General features: G+C 37.4%; 1 protein-coding gene across 1 annotated transcript in view; it reads left to right on the forward strand.

Annotated features, from left to right (window-relative positions):
* The first annotated feature begins 11,371 nt into the window (after positions 1-11,371).
* The window catches only part of PTPN23 (protein tyrosine phosphatase non-receptor type 23), a 1,983,393-nt gene continuing 1,979,878 nt past the window's right edge, over positions 11,372-14,886 (forward strand). Inside the window, exon 1 of the mRNA XM_044066015.1 lies at positions 11,372-11,543. Within this exon, the coding sequence (XP_043921950.1) occupies positions 11,460-11,543 (84 nt within the window). The 5' untranslated portion in view covers positions 11,372-11,459. The remainder of the gene's footprint in view (positions 11,544-14,886) is intronic.

Genomic DNA, 14,886 nt, shown 5'->3' on the forward strand with positions numbered 1-14,886 from the left:
AAAAGACCAAAAAGACATTTAGATTGCAGGCTAATGATTGCCTTTCCTATCAGGGATTGATATCAGAGTGTAGACAAAGAGAAAGGGGTAGGGAAATCTGAAATGAAAGACCTCACTGATTGAGCTTTTTAATTGAATCTAGAATAGAAACTGGTGTTAAAAAGGGATAATTAGTAGTTCATCTAAAATATTGCATGATAACTATAGGAATCAATCAGAAGAGGTCAGAAAAGATTAACAAGAAAGAGATTAGATATACAATTGACAAAGAAACAGTGGGAGGACATATGTATGGTTCGCAAGTATGCAACAAAATCTAGAAGATTTAGGATTTTTGCCTGGAAGTGTTTGCATAGATACTTTATACCGCAAGCAGACTTCAAAGAATTTTTCCTCAGGTAGATGGCAAATGATGGAAGTGTGATGGGGAAGAAAAGGCTAAGTGGGAACATATGTTTTGGGGAGTATAATGAGTTGGCAGACTTAAAAATTCCATACAGAGTACTCTGGCAGGAATACTGGGTGAGCAGATAAGTGAAACTAAGGAAGTTTTTTGGAGCTGGGAAACTGGATCTGAATTGCCTAGACATAGTAAGGCATTGTTAAGCTGAATTCTGGTGGCTGCCAAAAAGGTAAGTATTTGAAAATGGAAATCAAAATCTAAACTAACTATAAATGCAATAGTGACTATTTTAACAGAAAAAAAGAACAGGAAGTGGGATCTTTAGAAAAGGGCAGGAGTAAATTGCATATAAAAATGGAAATTGTGGGATCAATACATGCAGAAAAATGTTTTAGAGGAGGAATGAGGTTTAAGAGAAGGCAGGAACTGAATAATGTATGTAATGTTGCTTAGCATATATGATACATAGCAACAGAAGTGAATTATAATGTTTTGTAAATGTGAACTTGTTAATATGGTTTTATTATTTTTATACAAATTTAAGTTTTTCTGTGTCACAACTGATAATTCAATCTTCTTCTTTCGGCTTTTCCGGGTTAGGGGTCGCCACAGTGGATCACCTGTCCGCTCATGATTGGCAGTGGAGTTTTACAGTGTCGAGTTGCCAGCCCGGTGCCCAACCTTTCACAGAAGGCACACACACACGCCCTCATGCCTAGGGCCAATTTAGAGTCTCCAATCCACCTACAGCATGTCTTTGGGATGTGGGAGGAAACCAGAGCACCCGGAGGAAACCCACGCGACCACAGGGTGGACATGCAGACTCCACACAGAAGGCACCCCAGCACAATTGATAATTCAATAAAGAGGGTTAAAAATGCAGGATTAGTATTTTTTGAGTTTTTTTTTCATCTGGCAACCTCATCTCAGAGTTTTTCCTTACAAAATATAGACTAAAACATCAAAAGCCAGTACAAGTTATAGCATTTCTAGCAAGGCAGCATGTTTTATTTGCCTACAGCTGTGGCTTTTATTGTAATGTTTTATGTAGTCTTTTTTTTTGCCTCACACATTTGAAAAAGGTAAATTCTTTAAAATATTTATTATAAGGTCAAGCACAAATAATTTTGTATAAAAAGTAAAACATTATATCACCAAGAGAATGAAGAAGGAGGATTTCCTTTTTTCTGAATCACAAGCATGAATAGATTAAATTATTGCACAATGTTTCAGAAATGCTACTTTTCAGTTCTAAAGCTGCAGAAGCAATGAGAAAGGTAAACACTTGCTTTTTTTTTTAAATAACAAGGATTTGTGTTTTATGAGGAAAGCAGCCTTAAAGGTAATTATATTAAAAAGCAAGGAGTGACAGGAATTTGGCCTACATGGGAAGTGAAACAAGTTTGTCCCCACACATAAAACAATTTACTCCATTTGCGATCTGCTGATTTTGGTTTTGATATCTGCTGGAAATGTTAGCAGTCCATTAGACCTTATTAAGATTTTATACATTAAAATTACTGTACGCACCATAATATTGTTTGTTTGAAGGTCATTTTATTGTCTGCCTTAGTCAATAGTGTTACAAAAAAGCCATACACCTTTTTAACAAAAACAGGTGGAAAATTTGGGTTGGCAGTGATATATTTCCAAAGCATTAACCCAATATTTTTCGTCATAACCACACCTTACTACAATTTTGGTAAGGAAGCCTCAAAACAATGAACAGCAGTAATTTAAACAATACTAAAACGATCTGTGTTCAAATAATCAAACATTGCATTACTGAAGATCGCAGCAGAGAATACATGTAGCTGAAAAGGATAAAAAAGTTGAAACATATTTCTCATGAAAATAAACAAGTTACCTACATAACCTTGTTCCATTTCATTGATTAATATTAATAACTGCGAACACAATTTGTACTGTGGCATAAAGATCCACCCTCTGAATTACATAAACAGAATACAGCAATCCATACATCCTTTAACTCTAAATTAACTTTATCCTAAACAAGATGCAACTGCAACACTGAAGTTATTGAGCCGTGCAAATACAAAAAACAGATCATTCCACAAGCTGGCTTTTCATTCATTCTGTTATTGATCCGAGCTAAACTTAGTGAAATTGCCTTCAAATGCCCTGCTGCCAGTTAATTATCTGGATGCTTGACAGGTCTGTAGACTTGTCAAGATAGTGGCTAAAGTACAGACGATGAGAATGTGTAACTAACCTCATTATGGTCTTTAATCACAGTAAACAGCCCAGAAAAAGTGTACCACATAACAGGTAGCTTTCTGTAGTTAGGTTATTAGTACTTTACTCCATATATCTCATGTCTTGCATCCTTTTAATTTTATATATATATATATATATATGTATGTAAATATATATATATATATATATATATATATATATATATATATATATATATGTATATATATATATATATATGGGTTTACATTTAAAGCTCAAAGTTTCAAAATGTTGAATTTCTTAAGGGAGAGACCATAAGATCAAAGTTTTGAAATTTTGAACTGTTTAAATGGAGATGGCCATACAGGGCAGAATGAAAAATGTATTGTTTTCCTCGCTGTAGTGCGATCTCTGAGTTGGTATATTTAATTAGTAGGGGGTGCAGGGGAGCTTTCCCCCTGCAAGAATGTTGAAGTTTTATATATATAATATACACACACACACACACACACACACACACACACACATACATATATATATATACATGCATGTGTGTGTGTATGGGATCCGTACAGATCCCCGAACGGCAACATCACCGAAACAAATTCGGCCAAGCATACTTGCGCGAAAGTGCTTTTCACCGAAGAAGCACATTCGCATAAGTATGCCTGTTGCAGAGATTGCACTACAGGGGGGATAAGGGAAAATTCCCTTTTCCCCACTGTAGTGCAACCTTGGATTGAGAATATTAAAGTAGGGGTTGCAGGGGGGGTTTGCCCCCCCTGCAAAAACATAAATGTAATGTTTGGTTTTTTTGCACACTTTAACGAAAGCACTTTTTTGGTGAACACTTTAGTTAAAGTGTGTTCAGTGATTGTGGATTCGGACTATTGAACTTTCATTCAATAGTCCTAGATCCGTGTGTGTGTATATATATATATATATATATATATATATATATATATATATATATATATATTTTTTTTTTTTTTTTTTACACGTGGTGGTGCTGCGGTAGCGTTGTCACCTCACAGTAAGACTCTGTCCGGTTCGACTCTCAGTTAGAGCGTCTTCTGAGTGGAGACATGCGTGAATGGGCGTACCTTCATTGAAGGTTGTGCGTCAGGGCTGGCAACTCGGTACGTAAAAATCAACTGCCAATCATTAGTGGACCGGAGTTCCGCTGTGGCGACCCCTAACCGGGAAAAGCCGAAAGTCACAACAACATGCATATTACAGATACATGCAAAAATACAAAAGTAATCAAAACACGTCACTGCTCAAAAAAATTATGTCTTTGCCCCTTGCAAGTTGCATAACAGTGAATTATTTATTTCACAGCAGTTTTTTATTTGTTTGTTTGTTTCCCAGTGAACCGTTTGAGACCCACCCCAAAAAAAAGTTATGAATACTCACAAATGTAAAATACCTTTACCTGCACATAATCTCTAATATCTCTCTAAATATCATATTAGAATTGTCTCAGGTCTCATTATCTGTCCCAGTTGGATTTTCCCAGTAAATAAATGTCAAATAAATAAATACAAATGTGCAAAAGTTGTGCTAGGTTTGAAGTATGTGTACAGCATGAAAACAATGTTTTGTTTGCAGGGAGGTAAGTCCCCCTGTACCCCTATATCCACACACCTCTAATTAGAGTAGATCAGTGATTGTGAGTGGGACATCTGTGTGTCTCACAATGGAGTCTCCTATGACTAAAATATTGGGTTGTGTGGTGGTATGCCTTATGGGCTTAAAAGTTGAGACACCATTGGATTTGGCTGTATGTGTCATGGTGGATGATGCTTTGGTCGAGTGTTTTTGAGGTTGCCGAGGCTACTCATTTTGAGTGCAACATCAGGAAATTCTTTGTGGTTTAGGAAGATAACACGTAAGGGCCCAGTATATGCAGAATATGTGTGTCTATGTGTCTATTCCATGCTATGTGGGAGATGTAGTGTGTGTGGTTCTGACAACCGGTTTAGTTTTATAAGTGCTTATATGTGAGAACCTTGCCCCAGTGATATTGTGTAACTATATCTCTCATATGCCAAATCAGTTTGTTTAAGAATTAAATGGTTGTCAGTAAACGTGAGACAATTGCTACATTGCCTCAGAACACCCATATCTACAAAGATGAGTACAGAGACAGTAGGAAAGTGCATATCCATTACTACAGATCCTTATTATGTGTTCTACAAGGGGATAGTACAAGTGGTGTTTACAGCTAGCTAGCTTGTTTGTTGTAAGAATACAGACTACAATTAAGACTATCTAAGACAACTCATGGGGCTACTCCTCAATGCACAAACTTTGTACAATAAAGTACTGAGGAACTTTCAGGCTAGTTTTTACATGGAAATTTTCAGTTCTATGTGCCTGCATTGATACAGGTCACTGCTAACCTCTGTTGGGTGTTGAGCAGAGTTGTGCAAATTTGGTCTCTTTATAAAGGCACAGAAAGTCTCAAAAGAAACAAATTAGTCTTCTTGCCAATCAGAAACACACACTTTGGGGTTTCAGACAGATCCTTCTCTGACTATTGCTTGCATCTGCTTGTGACCACTAGTGGTTTATGCTCTGGGCCTACTGTTCCATCAGGGATGACATTAAAATCTCTGACTCTACCCCAGCGTTCTATTTTTACTAGAAGGAAATTGACCTATGTTGCACCTGTCCTTGGCCACTCTTGTATGTGATCTTGTGACTGTCACTGTTGCTGAACCATGCATTGGCCACCATCAAGCCACTTGCCAAACAGAAGTCAAGAATGGTCATTCACAGAATCAAAGGAACATAGGAAGTTACTAGGCTACTGGCCCCGAGGCCTTTACAAGCCTAGCCAAGAATTTAGCCCATGTTCCAACAAGTCAGCACTCTATGCCACTGTCCAGCAGGGACACAGGTGGAATCCTTTCTCATTCCTATTGCCCCACCAATGTGGACCCAGGCAGTCCTCATATCCTATTCTGTCTGCCCTGATATGAGCACTGAGGTCCCCCTCCCCCATTATGAACACCAATTCATGTTGTCCTGCTTTATCTAGTAGGTCCTGCAGCTGCTGCCTAAATGCACTCTTTTCTCTGTTATCACAACCCTGCTATGGGGCATAGCCTGAGATGATGAATAATGCCATATCTTTACACTGAAGTCTGATGAAATGACTCTGTCACCAATTTTGATGACATCATATCTTCTAAGACTCTACCACACCAAAATTCCCACTCCATTTCTAATCTGTTTTCCCCCTGAGTAGTAGACTCTGGATCCCAAGCCAAGTGGCTTTGCTGCACTGCCTTCTATATTGTCTCCTGAAAACACAGGATGTCCAACCTCTTCCATACCATCATGCCATCCTCTTCCAGGCTGCATCCTGCCAGTGAACCTATATTAAGTGTAGCAACCCTTAGTTCATATTTGGCAGGTTAATTGATCTTATGTCCGGCCTTCACTCAACAGAGCTATAGGCAACTGGACACTGGCTGAGCAGTACCTTATTGACCTTGGGCTACTGGGTTTTAATGTTGAGCACACACTGTTCAAAAGAAGCACACAGATTCCTCCCACCATTAGTATGGGTGTCAGTCAGATCATCAATCCATTTATCAATGGTAAACGTCCATGTCTATTTTAGGGAACCAACTCACTTATCACAAGTAAATACCTATGCCCATATTTGGGGATATTAGTCAATGTGACCAAATTACCTAGAGCCAATTCTTTTTACACCTTCAAATGACTAGCCCTAACATGGTGTGCAGTCTGTGATCCATGCTCTACTATGTAGAGACTACTGTGATACATGCTCTCCTATCTACAGGATACTGTGCATCACCGTTGTTTCCTAAAGTGGTTGATTCATACAACTTTTGCCTAATAGACACTACCAACAGTTTGTGCTGTTGCCCACTACTTTATTCAGTTTTTTTGAGTGAGTTTGAGGTGGAAACACTATGGTCTCCACATTTGGAACAGACAAAAAACTTCACAAAAGCCCTTCCATCTGCCCCATCCATTGTAAATAAATGTGCATTGCCTTCAAAGTCAATAATCATGTGAGCAACAGTTCTGAAAAAAAATATATAGATAATACACTAATGCAACAGGTAAACAAATGTATAAACATGCTGCACATTAAAAAGATAATTTGTCATATGGTTTAGGCAACTGGTATGTTTGTTGTAGTTATTACAATTAGCTAAGTATGGGGTCAAAAAAATCACACTGAGGAAATGAGGCTAGGAAAAAAGAATGAATATCTGTACACTATTTCATGCAGTGTGAGCTTTGCGTTTCTTCTCAGTCCAGGTCTTATTCATATCTACAATATTATTTATCCTGAAGATATGTATAAAAAAATAATGCTCAGACCTTTTCTGTGCTTCCTCTAAGATGCAGTGAGAAAAGGAATTCTTTGGATTACTCTAACTGCCTGCTAATGGTTGCATTTCATATCATTTAGGATGCCAGTTAAAATAAACAAAAGATTATTCTGCCAAAATAATTTACATATAAATAGGAAATCCTAGTGAAACAATAAACATTTTTGAAAATATGTTTCAGAAATATCTTAGCCCTCAGAATGATTCAAAATACCTGAGAAGTATCCACCAAAACTGAATTTCTTGACAGAGACCCTGACTTTCTGTGAGGACAATTTACTGACAGGTAACAATTCTAGGAAATACCCAGTATGTTTTGGGGAGGTGGAAGGAACCCCACAGAGACACAGGGAATGCATACAAACTCCACACAAGCATTAGCTCAGGATTGGAATTTGCACCATGAACAGAGGAGGAACACTTTTAAAATGTTAAACTGGAATGCTGACAGAGATATGTTATTAAAAGGATACAAGGCCTAAACAACATGTCCTACATGGACCGACTCAAAGCTCTGTCACTATACTCCGTATCCTACAACCTGCTAAGAGGTGACCTGTGCCTGGCATACAATGTATCCTCCGACCCACTACTGATGGATTTACTCCTTAAGAGCAAATCAAATGGCATCAGAAATACTCTGCCTAGGAATCTAAACCTCTTCTGCAACATCAACAGAAGGGTTTGGAGGGACAGGTATATGTCGCAGCGGATACTGCTGCTGTTGAACAGACTCCTTATCTACATAAAGTAAAGTTTGCCCCACCCATTTTTAGGTGCTACTTAGATCTATGCATGGAAAAAAAAAATTTACCTCAGTCCTGCCCCCCTGTACTACTAATGGACAGCGGCAGCTCATAAAGGCTTTATCCCATGCATTGGTCTCCTCATATTATCTATAGTATGATCCTAGTTATTCTCATAAGAAGTGATATACAATTAATGACTATGGGATGGCTAGGCACAATCTATGACCAAATGAATATGTTATTTTGAGCACAAAATGGGAAAATGACTAGGCTTATAATAGTCTGCAAGGCCAGCTATGCTAGTACTTACCTATAAACCTATTAGTGCTATTAACCTAAGGCGCTGACAGAATAAGAGAATGTGAATTAATATACATTTTCTGGAATAACCAAAGACTACAACTCTTAATTATTATCATCATTTAAGTGCAATCCACAACAATTTCTCCAAAAGTTACCAGTTTTAGAAGGGATTAAGAGGAACAGAACTAAAACTTGGATTTAAAATCAGGGACGTCCATGAAAGTCAGGGAAAGATGAGAAGAATGTCTCTATGCACCGAGAACTAACCAATATTTGGATTTTTTCTTTATCCCTAATTAATTCTGAATGCAAAAAAATTAGATCTGTGGCTTTTGTATTTTCTTTCTTTACTTCAAACATGTACTATGTCTTAACAGTACCCCCCAAGCCGTTTTGCGCAGGAATGGGCATGAGCAGACTGACTGACATACTAAATGGCTGTGATGATGCAAATGATGCATGATTAACATGTCATGCAGATTTTCCTGTGACATCATGAATATTCAGGTCTATGTTAATTCTTTGAACGCTCACAATTTCGAACATTACATAGTCGTGACCAAACGTTCAAAACTGCAAGTGTTCGAAGATTGACTTTCAATGGTGCCATACAGTGCAGATAGGGAGAATTTCCCTTTTCTGCACTGAAGTGTGGTCTCGGAGTTGATATATATATATATATATATATATATATAAGTAAGGGGGTGTGCAGGCTTGCCCCCATGCTCATACTGTTAAAGTGTGTTTTTCTTTTTTGATATTCAAACATCCAAATGTCGAACATTTGGTCTCGACCATGTAATGTTCAACATTTTGGATGTTCGATTATTTAACATAGACCCGAATATTTATTGTCTAATGCAGTTTACCCTCTTCCTCAAAGTACTGTGCTCTCTTGTTATATTTATATACACTGGGGTGCAGGGATGGGCTTGCCCCCCTGCAAAAATCACAGAGAAAAAAATAATACTTGTGAACTAGAGTATCAGCTTGTCAAAAAAACATCTGTTTGCAGACAGTATGTCTAGGATATCTGCATGCTTTGTCAAAACAGATTACACAAACTTTGTAAAGCTAACAGTCTATTAATATCCACTTCTTCTTCTTTCGGCTTTTAGGGGTCACCACAGTGGATCACCTGTCCGCTCATGATTGGCAGTAGAGTTTTTATGGTGTCGAGTTGCCAGCCCAGTGCCCAACCTTCCACAGAAGGCACACACACATGCACACACACATATCTAGGGCCAATTTAGAGTGTCCAATCCACCTACAGTGTGTCTTTGGGATGTGGAAGGAAATCGGAGCACCCGGAGGAAACCCACGCAACCACAGGGAGGACATGCAGACTCCACACAGGAGGCACCCCAGCCGAGGATTGAACCGGAGAACCTCTTGCTGTGAGGCGACAACGCTAATCGCTGCACTTCTGTGGCCGCCCAGACTATTAATATCCACAAAACTCCAAAATAAAGTATTAGGTACCACAATTTATAGCTAAACACATGGATTTTATTTCACATGCCAAATACAAGGCATGATACTATAGCTCACAAATGGGTAGGTTAAGAAAGTAAAACAAAGCCTTAAATTTTTCCTTGGATTTTAAAGGTTTAGTACATTGAGTTGTAATTTTTTTATAAGGTTGAGTACAGAAATACAAATACCATAATGAAATTCAATGCCGGATGTGCATTAAAAAAACAGCTGAAATATACTGATATATATATATATATATATATATATATATATATATATACACACACACACACACAAATAAGTACAGGTTCAATCATCAAGCAAAAGTTGATTTGAGTTAAATTACGGAAAACAATGAAAGACATACATGATTCAATGCAGTTAATGAACGGACAGTAGTTAAAAGTTATTTTGTGGCAGGTAGTTGTGCATTAAATGGTTGTTACTATTTTCTAAAGCATTCTATTAGTACCTTATGTTTTTCTATGGCACCCGTGATTTCAGTAGGTGGCAACAATGTGTTAAACCAGTAGTTAAAAGTTCTTTTGTGGCAGGTAGTTAACCATTAAATGGTTGTTAATATTTTCAAAAGAATTCTATTATTACATTACGTTTTTGTATGGAACATGATCGGTGTATTAAAAGTGGTCATTACGGTCAAACGACAGTACAGTTACTCAAAAGTGCAGCTGTATTTGCCTATATTTATTGATATATTATAGTCTACTATTTTTTTATGTCTTTCGGCTTTTCCCGGTTAGAGGTCGCCACAGCGGAACTCCGGTCCGCTAATGATTGGCAGTTGATTTTTACGTACCAGCTTGCCAGGCCTGACGCACAACCTTTCAACGAAGGTACGCCCATTCACGCATGTCTCCACGCAGAACACGCTCTAGCTGAGAATCGAACCGGACACAGCGTCTTACTGTGAGACTTTCCTTTAATGCAGGTTAAGTGGCAGTTAGTTTCTAGTATTCAGAAAGAACTATAAAGTTTCGAATATTCATTTCGGTTAATAAGGTATTAAGTTTATTCAGACGTACAGTAACAATAAACATCGTGCACAGGCTGTTGGGCGGTCCTTGCTACTGCACATCTGGTGGGGTACTGTTCTAATACTACAATGTCCATGTCTTTCCCAATGTTGCCATCCCTTAAAACATCTACATAGTTAATACAAAGAAAAACGCGTCAGTTAAACATAGCTCTCTCAATCAGGGACAAATCTCAACAGAATCAGGGACAAATCCAGAACTAATCAGGGACACGTTTAAAATATTAGTTCTATTAACTTGAGACATCGACAGAACAACAGAATTTGCATTAGCATACAGTTTCTGAAGTAAAGGAAGTCCATAACTAATTGTTGTCATTATTTATTACATGTAATTCACCACATATTCTCAAAAAGTAACCAATTTTAGAAGGGATTTAGAGGAACAGAGCTAAGATTAGAGTTAAAATCAGGGACAGCGGAGAGGTATGAGGTAAAGCTACTGTCCCGTACAAATAATAAATGGTTAAATGAGCCAAATTTCTAACTTGTTAAAGTGCGGATGTATGTTGTAGATATTAGTTTAAAGAATTAACGGAAGACTTCTGACAGGATTAAATTTCTCAGAGATGCATAAGGAAAAATATCGGGGGGGGGGGGCTCAATCAAGCCTGGGTATATCCCCGAAGTACATTATAATAAGTAATTTGAAAATGGTCAGAAAAGATAAATGATTAAAACAAAGGACATAAAGAAACCCTACAGATCAACGTTTACTGAAAAAAAAACTACAACTTCCGGTACGTCTCTCGAACACGTCATCTCCTGTACCTCAATTCCGGGGACCGTCCCAGATTAAGAGTCATACGAGGAAGAGAGTTTAGGGGGTGGGGTTGTAGTTGTAATGTTCAGATTATTCTGGTGTTTATCAGTGTTTGGGCGCTCCATTTACTAATATGGAGGCTGTTCCGCGGATGCCTATGATTTGGCTTGATCTAAAAGAAGCTGGGGATTTCCATTTTGCATCGGCTGTCAGACAGGTGAGGACAACAGAACATAATATCGACTTGTTTCTTTTTTGTCTCTTGACGTACCTCCAGCTGACCATCGGTGTTCTGTATTGCTCCTAACTTTTATGTTCCCATACTAGCCCCCACCACCACCACCAAATTGGGATTGGAAGGTTAAGTAAACCGCGGAAGTGAGCTAGGACCTAGTAGCTGGTCCTCTGTTTCCATGTGAGTAGTGGAGGCAGGCCGAGCAAGCTACTGAGCCACAGTCAGCTGACTGCTTGCCTTACAGTGTTGATGCTGTCATTGCTTGCCCCTCCCCCGTCCTGGAAATCCAAAAAAGAACTCCCTAAAAGTATACCTGTTAAGTATAACATTACTTTCTGTGGTGCTCCTGTTGTTGGTCTTGTAGCAGTCTACAGTAGTGCTCGTATGATGCATACATCTAAAGTGTACCTCATTACAAGGAACGTACCTCATTTGGGGTCTTAAAAAGTTCATGTTCCTCGAAGTTCCTGAAAGTTCCACATTGAAAGACTCTCACACATTCAGTGTTAGGAATTTTTTTAAGTAAAATCCATTGTAAATAGAAATAAATCGTATTACGTCATTAAAAGATCTTCTTTATAAGTAAAACCAGTATATTTTAACCATCCTATGACCTTCCTAGTTGAAGTTGTTAGTAAGCCATTAGTATGTGTTCTACATTTTGTCCATTTGTTCTACATTATAAGGGCTAGTGTTCCTCATTTTGGAGATGGAAGGTTGAGAGCTATGGTATAATGTTCAGAAGTTTTTTTATTGTATTTTGTGATGTCTTTCCATAGCTAAAGTGGGAATAATTTATGGGGTTAGACTAGCTGGTACAGACAGGCTGTAACCCACATTATCATTCAGATCTGACTTTTATGGTCACTCATTTGTGTCAAGATTGAATATAAAAATTATTAGTTCACTGTTACAGTTGTAATCCTGTTTATTATTACTAATTTTTATGACCCGTCAGATGTCAGTGCTAAATGTCACATTTATATCTGCGTTCATGTGTGTTGTTTCTGGTAATTTGTTATACCTTAATTTTTGGGCTATATCCCTAACCTTCTGGAGGGTAGTGGTGGTGTGTAAATCAGTGGTGGGATATTGGGAAGGGGGACTGAGATGGGAAACTGTGTAAGTGATAGCTGCAACACTCAGGCGAAGTCTGGACATTTGGCCCCTTCCCTCTCTGTAATATGCAGCTGGATTACTTTAGAGAAGATACAGTAATGATCTTCTAATTTTCATTATTATCTTTCAAACTTCCCTTGTTAAAACATTTCAGTGATAATGGAGAACAGTGCACTAGTATGTTTTTGTACTGCTTAGAGTGTTAAGGCAGTAGTTTGTTGCTCCCTGCTGTCCAAACATTTTATGAAAAGAAGAATCCTGTACCTCCGCCCCCCAGTAAGCAAGTTTAAAAACAAAATCACTATCTGATTCTAATAAATCACCTTGTATACTAAGATGTAACATTTTTACATCTGTTCGATTGATGAGGGACTCTGACATATCCCTTGTGAATGTTTGATTTTCTGGTAAACAACTGAGGCTTACAGTCGTTTAGTAATGCCAGACATTTGAGCTTCGTACTTCTTATCATTCAGAAAATGTGTATTAATGAAAAACTAGTTGTACTATTAACTTAAAGGTCCTTGATATTGCCTTATATTTTTGTCATGTTTTTGTAAATCTTACTTTATCATTTAAATAAAACATGTACATGCAAAACCTGTTCTGTTAACTTTTCCCAATTTTGCCTCATATTGTTTGCCCTCTACCTTGTAAGATTTTTGACTTTTTTTCTGGTAAATCACTGACGATTACAATCAGTCAATAATGACAGACATTAGGGGATGGGAACGGTTAAGGTCTTTCCCTTACAGACACAAAGTGCAGGATTTAATTCTCTAATGGGATAACTGGCTAGGCTTAAAATGACCCACAAGGGCAGTTAGCCTAATGAGAACGTCATATCATTCTACAGGTTGAGGGCTGGCATAATGGTTAAGGTAAAACAAAATTCCACCTTGGTCTAAACTTCTTAAGCCCGAAATTAATTCACCAAAAATAGTTGTAAAACTCGGTTTATTCTCCAAATAGCAGGAAATGTTCATGAAAAGCTTGCAAACAAATTAAATTAAATCATCTATGTTTAAGAATTTTAAATGTTTTACAGTAATTTTTAAATTGAAAGTGAGTTATTATAGGGTTAATTACTTATGCAATTGACTGATTTAATTTCATTGGGTGCTGTTTAATTGAAGGGATGAATGGGACTGTTATTTAAGCAACCTAAATGGCGAGACACTTTTGGTTTGATAAAGTCCACGATATACGTGGGCGAACACTTACCATTTAGATCGGTTTTATTTGAACTTTTAGCTGTTGCTATTTTGCTGCTATTGGCTTGTTCGCAAGGTTTTCATGAACATTTCCTGCTGTTTGGAGAATAAACTGAGTTTTACAACTATATTTGGGGAATTAATTTTGGGTTTAAGAAGTTTAGACCAAAGTGGAATTTTGTTTTACTATGTGGTTGATCCACCTGATCACTCAGTAATGGTTAAGGTGTTTACCTCACAGACATAAGGCACAGGGTTTAATTTTCACATTTGAAAAAATTGGCTAGGCTTAAAATGGCTTGCAAGAGCAGCTAATTTAGCACTTATCTCTGAACCTGTTAGAGAGTCATACTTCTTAATATTCAAGAAATTCATGTTTATGAAATAACTGTTTTCTCTACTCACTTTTTATGGGAATAAAAAAAGATTTAATGAATTTATTGTACTGTATCTTCATACTTGACCAGTACCTAAGCACACTCCAGTGCTGTCCATTGTCATCCAAACCTACTCCCCTATCCATATGTTCTTTTCCTCTTACCCCTTGTTTTCTGTAAAACTTCTAATACCTTCTCAAATAATAATTGCTTTTCAAGATTTAGTAAATGCTGTGCCGTATTCTTTTATAATTATTTTTCTCTCTTACATCTTGCATATGGCTGGGAATAAATTATTTATTTTTGTTCTGGCTTCATTATTGCAGCATTCCTGTACCAATGTACGAGTTTCTTTTACTTTTCCTACAACATGTGTAACTTACAGCATTCAATTGCTTGTATTTGTATCCTTTATACACACCTTGTATATGACTGTTGTAAATATTTTCATATGCATATATGATGTTTTATTTCTTCGTAAAATTGTTATAACCATTTTATTTATTTGAAAAAATGTCATAATTGTAGAGCTTTTTTTCCTGGGACTTCGCTGAAAAGGTGTTTTTGCCTAGTTAGTTTCATGGTAAAAAAGTGTCAAATCAGTCTGCAGTGTAA

The sequence above is a fragment of the Protopterus annectens genome, chromosome 3.part0, assembly GCF_019279795.1.
Source record: "Protopterus annectens isolate FY-2018-M chromosome 3.part0, PAN1.0, whole genome shotgun sequence".
In the NCBI taxonomy this organism is placed as follows: Eukaryota; Metazoa; Chordata; order Ceratodontiformes; family Protopteridae; genus Protopterus; species Protopterus annectens.